This window comes from Colias croceus, chromosome 1 (assembly GCF_905220415.1).
Source record: "Colias croceus chromosome 1, ilColCroc2.1".
Lineage (NCBI taxonomy): Eukaryota > Metazoa > Arthropoda > Insecta > Lepidoptera > Pieridae > Colias > Colias croceus.
Window position 1 is genome coordinate 1,688,489 of NC_059537.1, and position 20,787 is coordinate 1,709,275.

Genomic DNA, 20,787 nt, shown 5'->3' on the forward strand with positions numbered 1-20,787 from the left:
TGTTGTTGTTGTTGTTATTGTTGTTGTTGTTGATGTAACCTAACCTAACCTAACCTAAACACAAACCTAACTACATATTAAATCGTCACACATAAACGTAACTATTATTACATTGAGGTTCAAATTTATGTCTATCAAAAATTAACGCCCTCTTTTGTTGTTGTCGTTGTTGATGTTGTTGTTGTCGTCGTCGTCGTTGTTTTTGTTGTTGTTGTTGTTGTTGTTGTTGTTGTTGATGTAACCTAACCTAACCTAACCTAAGCTAAACACAAACCTAACTACATATTAAATCGTCACACATAAACCTAACTATTATTACATTGAGGTTCAAATTTATGTCTATCAAAAATTAACGCCCTCGTTTGTTGTTGTCGTTGTTGATGTTTTTGCTGTCGTCGTCGTCGTCGTCGTTGTTGTTGTTGTTGTTGTTGTTGTTGTTGATTTTGTTGTTGTTGATGTTACCAAACCTAACCTAACCTAACCTAACCTAAACACAAACCTAACTACATATTAAATCGTCACACATAAACCTAACTATTATTACATTGAGGTTCAAATTTATGTCTATCAAAAATTAACACCCTCTTTTGATACCTGATGAACATAGTCTATATTTTATGATGTTTTTTATTCTGTGTCAACCCGATCGGAGCCGGGACGGTCCTACATGCCTAAATAAAGATATTCAGTAAAATTCAAAATTCAAATGGAATTATCCATTTTTGCTGATAATAGTGAGTTTTAATATTATATAAAAATGTTATATATAGGTAATTATTATTATATTATAATAAACTTATTGATCTACATTGTTGGTGTTTTATTTTTAATTTCCTATAAATTTGAATAAGGATGAGAATTAGTAGTGATGTTACCCAGCATCGAAAATTTTATCGATATCGATATGAAGTTTTATCGATAATATGTACTCAAAGGAGACATCACTAGCAACTTCAACTTTTAAATGTTGGCAGCAATGTGGATCATTTTTGACGTGAACTTTTCATAGGTTGGTATATAAGACTTAACCTAAGTAATACATGCATATGTGTGCGTGAGCTCGAAATCGAAGTACTGAGTGCCGTCTCTTCCTATACCTATTACTTGCTCTGTGAAGTTAAGAGGCTGATTCAAGAATGTTCTGCCATATTTTTCATTCTGTCAAACACAACGACAGTGCAGAGATAATTATTCCAAGCCCTGACACCGATATTTTTGTATTAAGCCTTTATTTCTGGCATTTTTTATGTAATTTATTTAATTAAAAATTGAAAACAATTATTTCGGCCATATATGTATAACTTTAGTAGGCAGGTACTTTATGTAATATTATAAAAAAAAATCACTAACCCGAAATTATATTAAAATAAAATTCAAATTCGTTTATCCAATCAAACTTAACCTAACCTTAGAGCTAAATACATTAGGTGTTGTACATATTATGTTTAGTGATAGGTATGTATCAATCATCGGTTCAAGACTGGCATCTTTGCTAGGTTACCGAGAAGGTAAGAAAAATTAAAACTTGACTGCTAATTTATGTATATGTATAGCCTACGTCACTACCGCCACTAACATAATAATTCAGATGATTGCAATGAAACCTCACAACTCAAAATCGGTCCAACGGTTTATACTGCAGGGCGTGTCAAAGAAATATTATACATACATACATAAACTCGAAAAACATAACCCTCTTTTTTCCGTAGTCGGGGAAAAATTTGGGAAATTTTTCAATATCTGGTAACATTACACGCACACAGAAGCACCGTATACGTACAGTGCAGCGGCGAAATGACAGCACACATAGCTTTATTGAAAATGACGATAAATCATTCGGTTTAGTTCGGCAACGCTCCATCTGTCTTTTATTTTGTAATCTAAGACCTCACTATACTTACACTACACGTAAACTAATATCGAATTTTGTTTACAGAAACGAAAATGGCCAAGAACAAGACGACGACATAATCTTCGAAGACTTCGCGCGCCTCAGGCTGAAGGGCGCGGACGCTGATGCTTGAACATTATGCTAACAGCGCTCTCTTACTGAACTACATTCTATATTTTGTTATACCAAACGCACAATTGTATCGTACTTTTTGAATTTTCATAAACAACATTGTTCGTTTTGAAATCCATCGAATGACCATAGACACAAGAAATAAGTGTTACCATCCTTAGCGAAAAGTGTTATAATCTGTATTAAAATAAAAATGATGTATAAAATCATGTTTTCGATCATTTACGATTTTTGGTAAATGCATTACTTACTTATGCAAGTGAAATATTATAGTCGAGCCAATTTAATAGGCAACATTTGACGTCTATCAATTTTATCTTCAAAGAGAGGTAACCTGCTTAAAAACATCGATTAAAGTGAATTAATCGATACGGATTTGAAATATTTGTCAATCGAATTTATTAATTTATGATGATTTTTATTCACAAGTAATCAATGCATTCGATTCTAGATGTCAGATTTCGATTTTTAGAGTAAGAGCGTTTTCACATTATCCGATCCGATATCGGATATCGGAAGCCGATAGCCGATAGCCGATATCCGATATCGGACACAATTTGCCCTTTCACATTATCCGATAATATCGTCCCGATAACATGAGTGTTGCCAGAAACTGGAAAAGTAGATATATTGGGAATTAAAATAAACAGTGGATGCATTTGTGTTACAAAAAATAAACTTTATTTTAAATGAAATAAATAGTAATAAATAAACTGATGTTTTTCAAACCGGTTTAATCTGCTGACTGCGGAGTATGGATTTGTACCCTCTGCAGAGTCAGAATCTAGTTTCAATATTCAATTTCATTGTGAGGCTTGTTTTTTTAATAACGTAATGGCACCGAATACCGACCACTGATTGATACGGCTAAATGAATCCTTTAAAAGATAAATTAAATACTCTAGAGGTCATAAGAAAAAATGATATTATGAAAGATTACGAACTTATATTTTTAAATATGCACATAATTGTATTTCATAATGGGTTTTTATTACCTAAATTTGGATTTTAACTGTCACGACTGGAAATTAACTGAAAGCACCATTTTCCGACCGACTGAGTACAAATACACCTGTTTCCGACCACTGAGTAGCTAGATTCCGACCAGTCAAATATTTTCTACTAAAATCAACTTTATGATAATAGAAATACAATGGAAATTCGTAAAAACCCGTTTCGTCTTTTCACTGCATCACGCGTGGACCGATTTCGATAATTCTTTTTTTATTATATTACTTGAAGTACGAGGATGGTTCTTATGGAGAGATATTTTAAATATGTACCACGGGCGAAGCCGGGGCGGACCGCTAGTTTTAAATAATATTTGAGCATCTATTATAATAACAAAAACTAACTCTATGTTAGACTGTAGTAGTTTAAAATTACATTTACTCAAACTCAAACTCATAAAATGCCTCACTGGTCATCCACACTAAATTAGAATGTCCCATTGACTACTTTGCCCAATTCTAAAATCCATTTCACCAAAAGTATTATTTCAGCTAATGAGAATTCTTCAGCCTCTTTTTTATCACTCATGATGATGACCTGAAATAAACGCATGCAATTTCACTCAAGCACAGCGCAAGCAAAAGCAACCCAGTTGGACGGAAACAGGGAAATATATCGCACCTAGATTCCGACCAAACCTACATTTGCGTAATAAAGCCTCTAAACCGAAATTGATATTCATTTTTAGTTCATTTCTATTTCATATATACACTTATAAAGATCTCACAATTTCGTAGTTATGCAATTATGGTCATAAACGTAAAATATAGGGTTTTTAAACCAGACCGGTCTTTGTAAATGAATAACGAAAAAATAAAAAAAGAGTGTCAGTTAAAAGGTATATTACAAATAATCCATTAAAGTTAGCATTGGTCGCATACAGGTGTAGTATGTGAGCATAGCGTTTAGAATAAATAACTTAATACGAAACCTCCACAAAACAACATGCATAATAGATAATTACCTTCTTTTACAAAGTGCGAAATTCCGTTTACCGACCGATTCGGTCGGATTTCGGAATGTTGTTATTTTGAAAAGCTCCTCATTCCGTCCATAATTATTTGTCCAAAAAAACCTATAAAAACACGCTATCTTTGCATGTATATTTTAAAATTAATAATTTAAAACACCAATAAAACGTTCAAAGTAAATTAACCACAAACTTACCAGAGTATTTAGCGTAAAAATCCAAATGTTTATTTTCACCGTTTTATGTTTTTTTCGCATTCAATTCAACACAAACTACACCCTCGCCTAGCTTTTCTTGGATTGACGAAATGTCGGTTAAAATTTGAAACCCAATTTTGGACAGATGACGTACGATAAGTGATTGGATCGAAAGCCTTCAGTTTCACGAGTGTCGCGCGTATTTTAAACGTTTTATCGAATAAAAATCAAAATGGTCGGATAGAGGAGGCTAGTCGGAAACCGGTGCCGTTACGTTATGCTGTTTTTCTTTTTTTATTATTAGAACATGTTGTGTGGTCGTAGTGAATTTTAGAACTTTTTTATATTAAATCATGTATGACTGTTATGTTCTTATACAAATAAAATAAAAAAAAAATTCAACTCAGTATTAAAGCGACGAAACTAGCAAATACAAATTCAAATTACATTTACAAATGTAGGTGCTGTTATTACAATTTTATAGTGCTAATATGTACATTCTACCTAATATCTGGGGGTGCAAATATTTAAACAGAAATAAATTAAACTAAACTAATTCACAGTCACAGATTCCGCAATGTACATAGTACCACAGACTAATAATAATATAGCCATGACAACCAAAATAGTAAACAAGCTCAAAAGTCGCCGCGCGTTCTTGACAAAATTTAGGGTCGCCGCCTTAGATTATGGATTGGTCTCCGCGCACGCTACGACTAGATACCGCCGGCGTACTCGAAAAATGCGGCAACTAAAAGTACGCCGAAATCGGCGTACCCGAGCCAGTCGTGTCACGAGCATTGTGTGGAGAGGGTGTACCGATAGTTTCTAAAGATTTTGGACAAAACCTGAAGTAAAATGCCTGTTTGTGCCATAAAACTGTTTAAAAAAAATACAACAAATAATAAGAAAGACACTGGGATCACGTAACATCAGGAATAATCGTATTATTCGATATTTCACCTGTACTTTGAAAATGTTGTTTACGAAAATACGACGCCATTTAGTGTTGCCGTACTGCATATCCCAAAAACACACTTTTAATTTGAACTTATTTTATTCATAATGTTTTTTTTTTTTCAATACTATTAGGTACTAACGCATATTATAAAAAAAATGATAATAACAATAATTTATTTCTGTTTAACCTTGTTTTAACTGACTCATATGTTATTTTTTTATTACTGCTTTTTTACTTTTAAAAAACCTTTGTGATAGTATAGTGGCATCGCAAGTGGATTTGAGTCACATGTTCATGGGTTCGATTCCCGGCAAGGCCAAAATGAAATGAAAATATTTTTCAAACTTCTTTCCAAGATAGCCCATTTCCCATTTATGGGGTAAAATTTATGTAGCTGGCAGTACAATTCTTCACACACACTAGCGTCCTTACAAATTGCCTTACACACACTACAGAACTGAGTTGCCGCACTCACGGAGCTATTGTTTTTAGGTGGAGCGGTATCTAGTCGTAGCGCGCGCGCGGAGACCAATCCTTAGTCTAAGGGTTGCCGCATTCTAATTCTGAAATTTTAGAGAAAACTAAACAAAATTGCCGTATTGTAAATTTTCTTTTCAATAAAAAGGGTTTGATTTAAAAAAAATCAACTGATAGATCGTAGTTGTACATACAGTAAAAATAACTACAATAAAGAAACCGACTTCAAAAACAGCTGGAAAAGTAAAATATAAAAAAGATTTGATATTATTAATTACTTAATATTATTTAGATGTGCTATTTATTATACAGGTTTGATATCGGCGCTAAAACAAAGCACTAAATCTGTGACTCAATGACAACAATACAATAAACAGCTTACAGCACAACAGTAGTCCGAGTAGGAGGAGGAGCGAGGCAGAATGAGTAAATAAAGATAAAAGATACTAATATTTCGAAGATACGGTTGAATTTAAGAACACAATATATTTTTGTTTACTTCAGTTCAGCCAATTGCCGTATATTATAGGACGATATTAAAATAGCTCCCGTATAAATCGTATTTTTAATGCCTTTAAATACTTAAATGAATGTTTTCTTAATAAAAAGGTTTAAAGTAAATGAAAGGATTTTTTTTTTACATTTAGCGCCTAGAAATGACTGAAAATACACAAACTAGTGCTTTTTTTGCTGTTGGTATACTACCTTTTCGAAAATTGAGCTGGTAACACTGAACATTATCGTCCGATAGTTCACGGGAATATCGGTGTTGGCTCCGATATCCGATATCGGACCGGACAATGTGAAAGACAGGTGCGTAAATCATACATTTTACTTAGCCTCCGATATCGGATATCGGCTATCGGCGTCCGATATCCGATATCGGACCGGACAATGTGAAAACGCTCTAACGTCTCTGCCCCCCTAGCCAAGTGGCTTTCTATTAGCGTAACGTTTGATCAATGAATATGGAATCACATGGAAGTGACATATATATAAGTGAGAGTGAATTTTTACGATGCGCGCGCACACCGACACCTAAAATTAACAGCATGAAATAAGTTCTAGGTGGTATGAAAATTGATAACTATGTTCAAGTTGTATATTCTAGTATTTTGTCCATACGCCAAAGAAGTAACTTCTAACGCGTGTACATAAACACACACTCTTTTTTATTTATTTTAACTTTATTGTACAAAACATAGACGTAAAATTACAAATGGAAAAAATGACAATGCCAATTAATAAAATTAAGTATGGCGATGGCTGCTCGTGACGGTAACACCTATACAGGGTTACTTGTAAAACACCAGCAACCTCGCAGGACAAGATAGCTGTATAATTTGATAAATCCAGTTCAATTTTGACTTCGATATAAGGATTACGGTAGACTTACAATTTGGTAATTTCAGTTTTGAGGAATGTAATATAATGAAACAACATATATAATAATACAGGTATATAATAGTATTTTATTACGATGAACAACACAATATACAGTAATTTATTTATTTATAAATAATAGACAAAAAAACAATAATATATAATAACAGAGAAAATTATAGAGCTAAACTATTTTGTGCAGCCTGGGATGCACTCGGATTCACTCTGTTCATTTTTGAGTTCGGGATTTGAGGCTCAACTGGTACCTGGAAATGAAATGTCACAGTTTACATTAACTAGCATTGTTCACTTTACATTTAAACTAAAATGCAATACATTTTAATTAAAAGGGCAATGCTGATGGTTTGAAATTAATATCAACATTAGGGCTTACAATAGCGGAATTTGAATTTATATTTTTGGTTTTATGGCATTCAAATGCTTTATATATATAAATTTATAAAGAATAGAAAAATAACTTAAAACACCCCATGTATTTAAAGTAAATTGCACTTTCCCTCAGTCAATAACATTTCAACAACCAAATATCACCCAAGTTTGTACTCAAAAAATCATATAAAACCATCTCAGTTTGTTCACAGGCCTCCTTCAAAATAGGAGAAACGTTAGATTATAAATGACAGCCCTAAATCTAAATAAAAAGACCAAAAGTAAATTGGAAGACATCACGTGTCTACAGATAAAAACCTCACCCTGTGTGAATGCAGCGGCAGACATACTGGTGTAGCATCATCGTGCAGACTAATCACATCCATTGTTCTATTGAAAGCACTTTCTGGGAAATGTACTATGATATATCCTTTACATTTGGCTTGATATATTCAGTTTCAATTGCTTCTAACCATTCTCCTTTTCTATTTTCACTTCTTGGTAACCTTCAAAAAATGAATATTTAGGTTATTATAATTTTAGTCCTGACCTGACTTATTTATAAATACATTTTTAATTAAAGTAGGTACTATAAAAGCGATTAATCTTACTTAAGTTAAAATTCATATTAGGTAAATTTAAGTGTTTTATTTTTCCTTCTGCTGCTCTTGGCAAAATTAATTTGTTATTTTGGAAGTGTATTCACCAAAGCAACTATTCTTAAGATTAATGACACAGCCTTGGGAGACGCACGTCATCATCGAACATTTTGCTGATGTCGATATTATAAGCCATCACTAGCACCCAAATTCATTATTTTACTAGAACGAAAATATACAAAATAAAGCTATATTTGGTAACAATTTTGCACTGAACATAGTCTGTGAATACTCCTTAATTCAATATACATGAAAATAACTAAATCAGCAAAGAAATAACTAATCCCACCAAAAACATTTTCATGTAAAATGTTGCCAAGACGATCCCATATGACTCGCACTGTCAAAAAGTTATCAGATCTCATGTAGAGCCAAGCTTCTAACACTACACGCCCTAACTCTACAAAGCCTAACTTCACAAACTCTACACCTTAGTCAAAATATGTGGCTTGGCCATTTCGCTACATTCACATCGGCGTAAGGTGAAAAATTAATTAATTCACTGTTCATTACTTTTGTGTTATACAATAGTTCTTGTAGTAACGAACGGCCAAGCCACATATTTTGACTAAGGTGTAGAGTTTGTGAAGTTAGGCCTTGTAGAGTTAGGGCGTGTAGTGTTAGAAGCTTGGCTCTACATGAGATCTGATAACTTTTTGACAGTGCGAGTCATATGGGATCGTCTTGGCAACATTTTACATGAAAATGTTTTTGGTGGGATTTCATTTCTTTTTGTAAGTTGTTTGTAACAAAATTTTATGTGTCGGTTAAATTTTTAATTTTTTTTTAACAAGGAGTACCTATGCATATATATATCTAGGGGAACCAAGTTTTAGATTATTAGATTAGACCTCTAGCGTCATCAAAATTTAATTTAAAATTACAGGTCTCATACAAACTCCCATTCCCTAGTTTAAGGGGTTGGGGGATGAAAGTTACAAGTTTTATAATTTTTTTGTTGTTTGTGTGCTAATACTAGCTTACATACAAAATTTCAGCTTTCTAGGACATTAGGAAATACCTTAAGAATTTTGATGATCATCAGTGAGTCAGTGACGAAATTAGCGTTTTTTAGATATAAATAAAATCTGAAGTATAAAAGCTAATGTAATTAAAACTTAATATTTTCAATAAGTCCGCTATTGGCAATATATCCCGAAAATTTTGTTGATCTAGCATAATCCAAACCCAAGTTATGAGGGTTCAAAAAAACGTCGAAGCGCTTCGAGAAAAGGTAGGTAGTGCCCGTGCGCTTCGCTTGTTCGCTTTGCTCGTCTTGGCGGGGGCACTACCGTGCCCCCAGATATTTCAGTCAAAACGTATACATACCGGTGCAAAGACAAACTTTTCTGGTTTTCATTCTTTCCGGAGCCACATCTCACAATACTGCGCTTTGGCATTATGCCACTATTTGTCCTTGACCACTCTATATGTTTTAGACACAAATGTTTGTCACAATCACAAAAATATTCAATGTTTTTCAATGTTTACTACGGAGCAATGACAGAGCATGTACATCGTATTAACGAGAACATAAAATGGCGACCGGCCACAGTAGGTATTTGAGCTAACTTCAAATGTCAAGCGGTATAGAATTAGCACTGACTGACGTATAGTCATATTTTTTCACATATCAGAATATTCATTAGTTAGAAAGAGACAGTATTAGTTTTATTATTTCGGTATCGAAATGCATGATATTTGTATAATCAGTTGTTTGTATAGAACAATATGCCCTGTCCATAGGATTCCTTAGTCATTGCGTTTGATAGAATAGATAAACGAATGTATGAGATTGACATAAGCTGGAGATACGTCACGTGACCCAGCGTAACGAAACGAAAATTGGTAGCCAAGTGGCTAGTGGCAATGTTTTTCTATTCTATTAGACGAAACGTGACGAAACGTTACCTAAGTCATACGACAGGCGCCATACAAATGCTTAGCCAAGTGGCACTTTTGACAGGAGACTACGCCAATGGGCGTTCGATAACTAGCGTACGCTATAACATCTTGTAGAAATCGAAACAAAATGGCGATTTTATAATCAGCTGTCGAAGTTTCGTGTTGTGTTTAGTGATTATAAAATTTTAGTTTTCATAAAATGCACGCTTTGAGACTTTTAAAAGCTGCGCACGATGAAGAACTTTGGCTCAGGCGCCAAAAAAGAAATGCGTCCAGACGGAGTTTAGAGACAATCAATGAAATGCCGGAACAATTGTTTCAGGAGCGTTTTAGGTTAAATAAAAAAACTTTTAGCGAGCTTTGCTGCAGCCTACGTAACGAAACAAACATACGGGGGACTAAAGAAATTCCTTTGGAAGTAAAGGTAATCCACAGTTTCTTCACTGCGATTGTTTATAATATTATTAGTGATGTCCGATATTTTAAATGCCCAATGAAAGGCATGTGTTGTGCACATCTATTAGGTACCTATATTACGTATCCTAATTCTACTTATATTCGTAGGTTCTTTGCGCTCTGAGTTTCTTCGCAACGGGATCCTATCAGAGAATTGTGGGTGTCACACAACATTTGCCACAACGCACTACAAGTAGATGCATTAGGCAAGTTGTGGAGGCACTCAACAGTCCTCGGATAGTGAAAAAATGGATAGTTTTCCCTCAAACACACCAAGAAAGAACAAGAATTCGACAAGAGTAAGTGTTTTTATTAATTTATTTATAACTTTCAATGTACAACTACGACATTGGGGCCTTCAAGAAAAGAGCTTATTTGTCCATAATAAAAATCAATGCCACTTTTCGTTGTAATTCCATAACTCGAGAACGGCTGAACCGATTTCGATAATTCTTTTTTTATTATATTCCTTGAAGTACGAGGATGGTTCTTATGTTGAGAAAACGTGAATACGTACCACGGGCGAAGCCGGGGCGGACCGCTAGTTTGTCCATAAAAGGCCGGCAAAGCACCTGCAACACTTCTTATGTTGCAAGTGTTTATTTCTTATGCTTAAGTTGCTTGCTCTGACATAAAAAAAAAAACTTTCAATGTTTTGTACAATTTTAATAAATAACATAATCCTTTGCATTGAAGAAGGTTGCTGCTATTGTAGTCACAAACAATTCTATTATACCACAAAATGTTTGTTTCTGTTCAATTCTAAATGTTTTAAAGGTTTACAAAATATTATGACAAATTCATTTGAAAGTCTTTTTAACAATTGTATTATATGTTTAATATATGTAGGTAATTGTCTTTGATTATAAAATGTGAATGTACCTAATTACAGATTTCAAAGGAAATTTCAATTGCCAGGGGTAATTGGATGCATAGATTGCACTCACATATCAATTGTAAAACCCCACATTGATGAACAGAATTATTTTAACAGAAAAGGATACCATTCCTTAAATGTGCAAATGGTAAGCTATTTTTCTTTGCATATGTATTATTAGTTAGTAAGCATTGTTTTTAATCATGTTTCATTAAAACAAAATAACAAAGCAACTGCAAATAGAATATTTTTTATAACTTAAATTTTTTTTTTCAGATATGTGATGATAATTTAAAGATTATCAATGTCAATGCAAAATATGGTGGAGCCACGCATGATTCCTTCATATGGTCATCCAGTGAAGTGGAACCATACATGCGTGGACTTCACGAAAATGGTGAATTGACGTGGCTATTAGGTAAATCATTTAATTCCTACCTACTTCTACATATTTATCATAAAAATATTGGAGTTATAATTTATAAAGCTCTTTAACTACATTATTTGTTTAAGGTGATTCTGGATACCCACAGAGAGCGTGGCTGATGACACCAATTTTAAATGCCGAACCAGGTTCTCGAGCAGAGGTGTACACTACACGCCATTTACAGGCACGCAATTGTATTGAACGATGTTTTGGTGTATTGAAGGCTCGTTGGAGATGCTTGCTGAAGCATCGTACACTCCATTACCATCCTCGTGTTGCCAGTGAGGTAACTATTGCATGTTGTGTTCTGCACAATATTGCACTGGATGCTAAATTACCTCCCCCTAATAATATGGCTGAGCAACAAGAGGATGGTGATGAACCGAGTGTGGGGGTTGGACCCATTTCCAGCAACCAAGATGAGCTGATGAGTGGCAGAATAATGCTAAATAATTTAGTTAATAGATTAGTTTAGTAGGTTATTTTTGTATTTTTTAAAGTGTGTTGTGTGTAGTTTTAATGTGTATTACTTTTAAGCCTAATTTAGTATGCCTGACCAAGTAGTTTTGTATAATATTTTTTCGCTCCTAAAACATTATTTTGTTTACCTACACAGATTTAAATAATGAAACTGCATTAGTTACAGTATATATTAATCCTTTTAAAGTTTCTGATAACTGCTCATATTTTAGTGCAGGTCATAGGTGAAAAAATTGATCATTGTTGCAGCCTCAACCTGTTTTTTATATTTTTAAGTTTGTAATTTTTATTATTGTATTTTTTGTTAGTATTTAAAAAAGTGTGTACTGAATTAATGGTGGTATAAACTACTTAACTAATTAAGTAATAAAATATACTATTATTATGTATATATATGTTTTATTTAATATTCTTAAAACTAAAACAAACACTTAAAACAAATTAAGTACATATAAATCCTATAAAATTTAAAGATTAAAAAGTAAAACAACTAAAGACAGAGGACAGAAAATACTGTACTTAAACTATTAAATTAAAATATTAAAATCTAAAACAAACACTTAAAATAAATTAAGTACATATAAATCCTATTAAATTTAAAGATATATATAATAATAGTTTAAAAAAAACTAAAAAACACGCTTTTTGCAAATTGAAAAATGGAATAATTTTATCAAATTAGTGTATTGTCATCGGTCCTCAATAAATCTACAAAGTTTGAACGAAATCTGGCCGTTTAAAGTGGGTCAAAATCGCGCCCAAAGAAGTCGGTTACAAACAAACATTCAAACATACAGGTGAAGCTAATAAAAAGCGTGTAAAAAGTAAAACAACTAAAGACTGAGGACAGAAAATACTGTACTTAAACTATTAAATTAAAATATTAAAATCTAAAACAAGCACTTAAAAAAAATAAAAAGAAAGGCACTAAATAATACACTTAAAACTCTATGAAAAAAAAAATTAAGATGCGGGCCCTTGAGGCAATATCTCGAGCAACCTTTGCCCGATAACAGCTATTTGCTGCATCACCCTAGTTTGCTCGCGATTTGCCTCAACCTTTAGCGACTCCAGCCGCAGTCGCTCCATTTCTCTTTGGTGGAAAAGTTCCTCACGCTCCCTCTCACGTTCATGGAGAAGCTTTTCCCTTTCCCTTTCTCGCTCATGGGAAAGCTTCTCTCGCGTCTCCTCCAGTGCAAGGCGTCGTTGTTCAACCGCCACAAATTCTGTAGCGGCCCGGTCAAATGGCGTTAAGCCGCGATTCCTGCGAGCTCTCTGCATCCCATGTCGCGGCGAGGCAGTCGCAGATCGCGGTGACGCCGATGACCGTCGACCAGTGGGACGCGGAGGAGAACGCGGTAGAGGGGGCGGCGGACGTACTGGTGGTGGTGGTGGTGAGGGCTGTGGGTCTAGCAGTAGCGGTGATGCTGGCAATGTTGGAACACTTGCTGTTGAGTAATGAAAATAATGTTAAGGAGGCAAATATAATTCTGACTTCCACTTATATTATAAATTAGAAATGTTCATCCATTCCATCTGTTGAATAATATTCTCTAGGATACAAGCAAAGACTAATTTATTCAAGTCATTTAATGAATTATGTTCAATTATTATCGATTAAACTATATTATGACAATTGAAAACAGCTCCTAGAAGAAGGCTAATTTAATAAGTAAATAGAGTTTAATAAAACTTACTATTATAATTAAAATTCTCTAAGCCTACAGGAATTTCAATTTCCACATCTTCAGGAATGGGTTCTTCCCTTGGTACTGGTGGCGCCTGAAAAATATTTATTTTTATCAATATATTAGTTATTTATAACTTTTATCATATACTCTTAACACTTACAAATGTTACGATTAGGAATTGTTAGCTAAGTATTTTGTATAATTGATATAGATTTATAAAGAATAAAATATAATTAAAAGATATTTAATGTTGATGAGAACATTAAATATCTTTTATCATCACAATATCATTAATTATATTGTGATGGAATTACATTTTCAAACACTAGCTGTGCTCCGTAGTTTTACCTGCAGTGCTCTGCTCCTGTTGGTCTTAGCGAGATGATATATATAGCCTATAACCTTCCTCGATAAGTGGGCTATCTAAAATCGAAAGAAATTTTCAAATCGGACCAGTATTTCCCGAGATTAGCGTGTTCAATCAAACAAACAAACTCTTCAGCTTTATTATATTAGTATAGATTTTCAAGCTGTTTATTTGTTTTATTTATTTAATACAATTCATTTTACACAAGTTGAAAGAGGCTTATATGTAATCTCTTTCAAAATAAATATCTATTATTGGCCATGCAAGTTACAGAGGAATTGGTGTGATACGTAAAGTTGCTATAATATAATAGTACTAACATTAAAGCCATGCTCTTGTATGCCAGCTTGACCAAGAACAGCAGTCTCTCCCAGTATGGCACAGACTCGGTCTTCCAAAACTGTTAGAGACAGCCTGCTGCTTGGACCACCACCAGTACCATTTGTGTGGTTGGAAATCAACATTTTCTTTTTTTTTTGTTTTAGTCTTCCAATCTGCCCAGACCTTTAGGTTTACATGTTGTGAGTTAAAGCGGTGCATGAAAAGGGCAATAGCAAAATAAATGAATATATTAAAATATACAGCTATGTTAACAAGATGCAAGTAAATAGCAAAACAATTGAGAGTTTGCAATATACACTTAGGTTAACAACATGCAAGTTAATAGCAAAACAATTGAGAGTTTGCAATATACACTTAGGTTAACAAGATGCAAGTAAATAGCAAAACAATTGAGAGTTTGCAATATACACTTAGGTTAACAAGATGCAAGTGAATAGCAAAACAATTGAGAGTTTGCAATGTACACTTAGGTTAACAAGATGCAAGTTAATAGCAAAACAATTGAGAGTTTGAAATATACAGCTAGGTTAACAAGATGCAAGTTCAAACTTACTTTCTTCCACTTCTCTTGTGATTTGTGAACCCCACCACCAACTGAATTAAGTAATAATGTGAGCCTTGCCCACATTTGGTCGGCTTTTAGTCGACCCTGAGGTCCCCGCTGTGGTCGCGAGAGGTCACCATACCTATGGGTAACACACACCAATGAAGCACTTGGTATTAATGATTTCATTGTTTATTATAAAAATATTGAAGCAAGTTTGGAATCAAAACTGTATTTTTTTAATAGTACCTTTCCATGAATTCTATAAGAGCAGAAAATTGCTCCTGACTGGCGCGCAGTCTCTCCATTTCTAAACTAGAAAAATAAGTACACATAAATAAATTAAATTTAAACCTTGAAGACATTATATCTTTTTATGCCTCATTGCAAATGCAAAATTAACTTACCTCTATTTGTATTTTTATAATTTAAAGCACAACCTGTATTTTTTAGTTCACTTCAAAAATTTTTTGACTTTTTACTTTTTCCGTTTTCGGAATTCGGCAGTTTAATTTGAATATTTCAAGAATATTTTTCAACATTACTAATGTCAAACTGAATGACAGTTGACAGTTTGACGTACGCTGACTGACGTTAGAATTCGAAGCCATAGACATTAGCGTACGATCCAATAGAATAAGCGTTCGCCAAGTTCTAATCCACTTGGCTACCTGTCGTTTATCGTATTCGATAAGGCGTCAACGTTTGTAGAAAGAGAAACGCTATAAATCGTATGCCACTTGGCTAGGGGGGCTGGTAATTTTAATATGTTCTATGAATAGGGCCGTAATAGGAGATGATATAACCTAATACAGAGTTACCTGGAAATAACTACCACCGTAATAGGAAAACTACTCCTTTTTTTTTAACCGACTTCAAAAAAAAGGAGGAGACGAAAGGAGGAAACGAGAGCGCGGAACGAGCGACAAAGAAGCACAATCGGACGTTGTCACGTTCAATTATCGTCAGTAAACCGACTTTACAGACAACCAATTTTTTTTTTTTTTTTTTTTATGTATGTACACCGATTACTCCGAGGTTTCTGAACCGATTTACGTGATTCTTTTTTTGTTCGATGCGGGATGGTGTCGAATTGGTCCCATAAAAATTTTATTCGGATAGGCCCAGTAAGTTTTTATTTTATGAGCATTTTTGTCTGCATTTGTAAATGTTGCAAGTGCAAGTTTAAAGTCGGTTGTTTTTAACGCAGTTATCATTATAATCCTAATTCGGACCCATCAAAAATTCGATAAACAAGAGAATGTAAATGCTTTATCAAACGATAACAGTTTTTTGGCTCATAGAGCAGGCTCCAAGGAGATGTTCGTTTGCATAAATAGCGGACCTAAATCTGACTTCTGATATATATTGTATAGATCCCAGACATCCTATAGACAGATGTTGCCAACCAGTTTTGTGGTCCCCTTCCCCGCACCCCGGTTATTAAATATGGCATACAAAGAAAAAAATAAACATTTCCAAAACATGCCGCGTGGGGTATCAAATGAAAGAGGTTATTGAGTAGATCACGAATATATAGCATACTATAACATTTCTTACACTTTCTCTAAGATTTTTTAGAAAATTTACGAAAATGGTCCATTTTTGAGTTAACTTTAAACCACTATAGATTGAAAACTCATGAATATATTTTTTAAATTATTATTTTAAATAATTAACAATAGTCCATTGTTTACGATTCAATAGTTCGTACAGTGAAATAGTTGCATGGGGGAGTGGGGGGGAGCATTCAAAGATGGCGAGTATATTTTCAAGTTTATGCCAGAAATAAAGGCCTAATACAAAAATATCGGTGTCAGGGCTTGGAATAATTATCTCTGCACTGTCGTTGTGTTTGACAGAATGAAAAATATGGCAGAACATTCTTGAATCAGCCTCTTAACCCGTGTAGCGTCCTACGCACAGCGGTTGTAGCGTAACTCAAATTGTACTGAGAGCGTCCTGCGCTGACAAACGCTGTGCGTAACGCGGCCCGTGATATTGAAGGTCATCAGTAGAGACGTACAAGTGAATGTTTCCAGTATAAAAAATATTTCTCTATGCCTTAAACATTTATAATTCAAATCGACACGACTCCGAGACAGGAAATACAGACTAAAACCGTAGACAGAGTAACTAATAGACCCAATGACGATACCTTTCTCACTTACACAAGAAAGAGAGCGAAAATACCATAACAAATGCATAAGACAAAGACACAAATACCCAATTTTTTGTCCCTTAGTGTGTAACCTGTTTTTCAAGATCCGCAACTTGAGTTGCGAAACAAACTTTGACAGTTCGTGCCTTCATCGTGCTTGGTGTTCGAATTTTGGATATTATTTAGTAAAAAATCGATACGAGTACATTGAAAAGACGGTGAAATTATCTTAATATAGACATCGAAGTAAATAGAATGGTGCGTTGTCGTGTTATTGCATGTATAAGCGATAGTGAGAAGAAAATTGCCGGTGTGTCTTTTCACGCGTAAGTACGACTTTATTGTCCTTATTTATAGTTTCTCAGTGATGATTATTTATACTTTAGCCTAAAGTAACAACAATTCGCGTTAAAACAAGGAAAATATTAGCGTAATATCGATTTTTACATTCAATAACCTATAAACATCAACAAGTAAGTGTTGCCAGTGTCGGGAAAAATAATACCCCGATCATCAATAAAAAATATTGATTTGACAATATGGCGAAACTCGAAAGTAAATGCATATGAAATCCCATAATAACCCAGTGTTTCGGGAAGACTTCGGCATCGAAAACATATTTTAATTTATTATTTCTCATAGTAATAATTGTGATTGACATAAAATTACACTTATAATTTTAGAGAACCTGAACTACCTTAATTATTATTAACATATGTTTATCGATTTGTTTCCAGATGATCCAGACCTACGTAATTAATGGATCGAAGTGGTAGAAAAGATTGGATTCTCACAAAATATTGTAAAATATGAACAAGCCAATGAAAAAGTAAGAAATGTGTTTCGTCATCAATAATCAATCTGCTTATATTTTTTGTATCTACTAAATTGATTATAAAGACAAAAGAAAAATCTCATAACTGGTTTTATTTAATTGCTCCTAAAAATATTTACCCTTTCCAAAACATCCGGGAGCTCGGATACTGTGGCAACATTCAACTTATACATTGACAAACTATCTTTGTCTCAGTCGCGGTTACAGAGTACCTTTGTCTATTAGTTTCTCAGTCTACGACTAAAACAAAAAAAAAAAAAAAAAAAGTGAATCATTGATTGAGTTGCGTCATCGGTCATAGTTTGTACTCATAGAGGAAGGATGTATAACTGAGATCTTAGATTATACACCTATAGATGTAACCACTAAAATGACCTTCCTTGAAAGAGCGAGATCGTTAATTGTCAAACCCATGCAAAGAAACAGGACAGAATATATAGTTTTTGTCTTTGTCGACATGGCCGGTTTTATTGTTTGGCAAGATCTGAGTTGTGACAAACAAACTTGGCGTCTTTTGGATTTTTCTGTGATTGTGTGAATTTACAGTGTTTATTGCGTATAAAAATTGGATAATACAGAATATTTAGTGTACGTGCGATGGTGGGTTGCAGTGTTTTGGGTTGTAAAAGCCGGAGTGAGCGAAAAATTGAAGGAATAACATTTCACACGTAAGTAGGCGAAATTATCATTTCTTTCGTTATTACAACGCCAGATGATCATCGATTATGATGTTTTGTGATGAATTCAGTGCTGTGATGCCAAGAATATTGAGTTGTGATACGTGTTTTCACTATCTTAAAATAAAATAACGATTAACGATGAACAGTTCAGGGTTGCCATAATGGCTACTTTAATTTACCCAAATAAATCATATTTCTTTATTGTTAGTACATACATACGATTCGAGGTCTTGTTTTGTGAAGAGAAAATAAAGATTATGATTATAATTAAAGATTATGATTGTTGGGTTTGCTTATCATGGTAGGTACTCATCCTACTTATATTATAAATTCGATGGTTTGGATGTTTGTTTGTTACTCAATCACGCAATAACGTCTGGATGGATTTCAATGATATTTTGCACATGAGTAGTTTATTACCTGGATTAACACGCGTATGAAGTCGCGGGTAAAAGCTAGTAGTATAATATTTTTATTGAGAGGAAATTAATTCTTCTGTACGTAAATTTTAATTTTAGTTACATTTATTTAAGGGCTTTATTGTAGTTTATTTAACTTATTACTCAATAAAGATAAACTTTCGTAACATGCGAATAAAATCTTCTTTTTTCAGGTTTCCATCCAATATTGATAAGAGAAATGGCTGGATGCCACTGGACGAGAAAATTGGCTGCCAACAAAATATTCAAAAATTTGTTCCATTCATTTTGATGATGATTCATTACTGTATAAAAATAAACAAGTACAATTAAAACCTCACTCAAGCCTGCCAAGCTGTACTTATTTCATTATGTATATAGTAATAAATAATAAACATGTTTATGTTATAGACTGGTTTTATTTCATCATTGAACGTGTCGTGTGTGTTTTATGTCGTGTCAGTCGATAGATGTCCATCATTGAGGTATTATTATAGAGAGGACACCACGAACAAAAACGAATTTTCCTTACTGTATGTATCTGTATATTGTGATACAATTCTCCTTACCTACCTTACGGAGGTTTTATTAAAGTATTTCGTACGACTACGACATAAGAGTTACATTATTGAAGCTAGCATTTAAAATATGCAAATTCAGAATTTTTAGTTTGCGAAGTACCTACTTACAGGTATTTATAAAGTCTGTTCGCGATCAAGTAAGATTCATAATATTTTTTACCTAATATGTGGGAATTGCCAACTTATTAGGCAACACCACAAAATTCTATTTCTTTTTCAAGTGCGGCCACGCCATGGTTACATCTATAGGTGTATAATCTAAGACTGAGATAGAGTGGCTACTCTGTGGTAATAAGTGCATGTATGGAACGTGCTGCCATCTGCAACTTTGTAGGATAACTAATGCTTTAAAAGGGGAAAATATATATATATAGCTATGCAGTATGCATATCGACATTTAGCACCAGATATGGAGCGAAAGTATATTTACAAAAATATTACTAACACCAAGAAAAGCGTCGTTTTCGTGACAACACTCTTTTTGTGGCGTTAGTAATATTTTTGTAAACATACTCTCACTCCATAAGTTGCCTTGTAAGTTGAGTAAATAATAAATAAGTAATGAGGGCAACCAGGGGTGAGAATAAAAAACAATTTCTTTAGCAGTATTCACGTTTATTAAATTGAAATTGAGATTTATATAGGTACTATACACTTGCTAAAACCTCTAAAATCTGCTAAAACCAAAAGTTTTAGTTATTTCAGTGCAGTCACTGAAATAACTAAAGCTTTTGTTCTAAATAAATAAATAAATAAATCATTTATTGCATAAAAACATGGTACATACAAAGATATTAAGATCAGAATTAAGGAACATTCATGTTTTTACTATAACTACATAGCATACAATAATTATTATTAATTGACATAATGAATGAAAATGATTAGATATTTATAGTAAAAATACGAGTCAGGAGTATTGTCATTTAAAATTAGGTTATACATAAATCA

General features: G+C 33.6%; 2 protein-coding genes and 4 long non-coding RNA genes across 9 annotated transcripts; 4 read left to right on the forward strand and 2 right to left on the reverse strand.

Moving 5' to 3' along the window:
* Positions 1-477: 477 nt before the first annotated feature.
* On the forward strand, positions 478-2,232 carry LOC123695841. The gene is made up of 2 exons (XR_006751991.1): positions 478-1,508; positions 1,937-2,232. It is a non-coding gene; the product is annotated as an uncharacterized LOC123695841 (long non-coding RNA).
* A 4,902-nt stretch (positions 2,233-7,134) lies between these two features.
* On the reverse strand, positions 7,135-9,679 carry LOC123695813. Its single transcript, XR_006751986.1, has 3 exons — positions 9,401-9,679; positions 7,736-7,918; positions 7,135-7,288 (listed from the first exon to the last, which is right to left on the reverse strand). It is a non-coding gene; the product is annotated as an uncharacterized LOC123695813 (long non-coding RNA).
* Positions 9,680-9,761: 82 nt separating this feature from the next.
* LOC123695357 (putative nuclease HARBI1) lies at positions 9,762-12,605 on the forward strand. The gene is made up of 5 exons (XM_045641190.1): positions 9,762-10,400; positions 10,541-10,731; positions 11,325-11,457; positions 11,586-11,727; positions 11,823-12,605. The coding sequence occupies exons 1-5, from the start codon at positions 10,176-10,178 to the stop codon at positions 12,209-12,211; spliced, it is 1,080 nt and encodes a 359-aa protein (XP_045497146.1). The 5' UTR covers positions 9,762-10,175; the 3' UTR covers positions 12,212-12,605.
* Positions 12,606-13,097: 492 nt separating this feature from the next.
* LOC123695470 (swi5-dependent recombination DNA repair protein 1 homolog) lies at positions 13,098-15,953 on the reverse strand. 4 transcript variants are annotated; one of them, XM_045641340.1, is made up of 5 exons: positions 15,568-15,597; positions 15,410-15,475; positions 15,170-15,302; positions 13,914-13,998; positions 13,098-13,664 (listed from the first exon to the last, which is right to left on the reverse strand). In XM_045641340.1, exons 2-5 carry the CDS (start codon positions 15,466-15,468, stop codon positions 13,180-13,182), a joined length of 762 nt encoding a protein of 253 aa, XP_045497296.1. In that variant the 5' UTR covers positions 15,469-15,475; positions 15,568-15,597; the 3' UTR covers positions 13,098-13,179. The 4 variants fall into 4 exon arrangements, with proteins under 4 accessions (XP_045497296.1, XP_045497288.1, XP_045497312.1 ...); XM_045641332.1 differs by having other exon boundaries at positions 15,410-15,953; XM_045641356.1 differs by adding an exon at positions 14,595-14,778 and having other exon boundaries at positions 15,170-15,953.
* Positions 15,954-16,741: 788 nt separating this feature from the next.
* LOC123695886 lies at positions 16,742-18,238 on the forward strand. The gene is made up of 2 exons (XR_006752004.1): positions 16,742-17,647; positions 18,059-18,238. It is a non-coding gene; the product is annotated as an uncharacterized LOC123695886 (long non-coding RNA).
* A 258-nt stretch (positions 18,239-18,496) lies between these two features.
* LOC123695824 lies at positions 18,497-19,663 on the forward strand. Its single transcript, XR_006751988.1, has 2 exons — positions 18,497-18,824; positions 19,450-19,663. It is a non-coding gene; the product is annotated as an uncharacterized LOC123695824 (long non-coding RNA).
* Positions 19,664-20,787: the final 1,124 nt, after the last annotated feature.

Coding starts and splice junctions, on each gene's coding strand:
- LOC123695357 (XM_045641190.1), top strand. CDS start 10,176: ATGCACGCTTTGAGACTTTTAAAAGCTGCGCACGATGAAGAACTTTGG. Junction 10,732..11,324: donor AGAACAAGAATTCGACAAGA/GTAAGTGTTTTT, acceptor ACCTAATTACAG/ATTTCAAAGGAAATTTCAAT. Junction 11,458..11,585: donor ATTCCTTAAATGTGCAAATG/GTAAGCTATTTT, acceptor TTTTTTTTTCAG/ATATGTGATGATAATTTAAA.
- LOC123695470 (XM_045641332.1), bottom strand. CDS start 15,525: ATGTCTTCAAGGTTTAAATTTAATTTATTTATGTGTACTTATTTTTCT. Junction 15,303..15,409: donor CTTATAGAATTCATGGAAAG/GTACTATTAAAA, acceptor TGTTACCCATAG/GTATGGTGACCTCTCGCGAC. Junction 13,999..15,169: donor CACAAGAGAAGTGGAAGAAA/GTAAGTTTGAAC, acceptor AATATTTTTCAG/GCGCCACCAGTACCAAGGGA.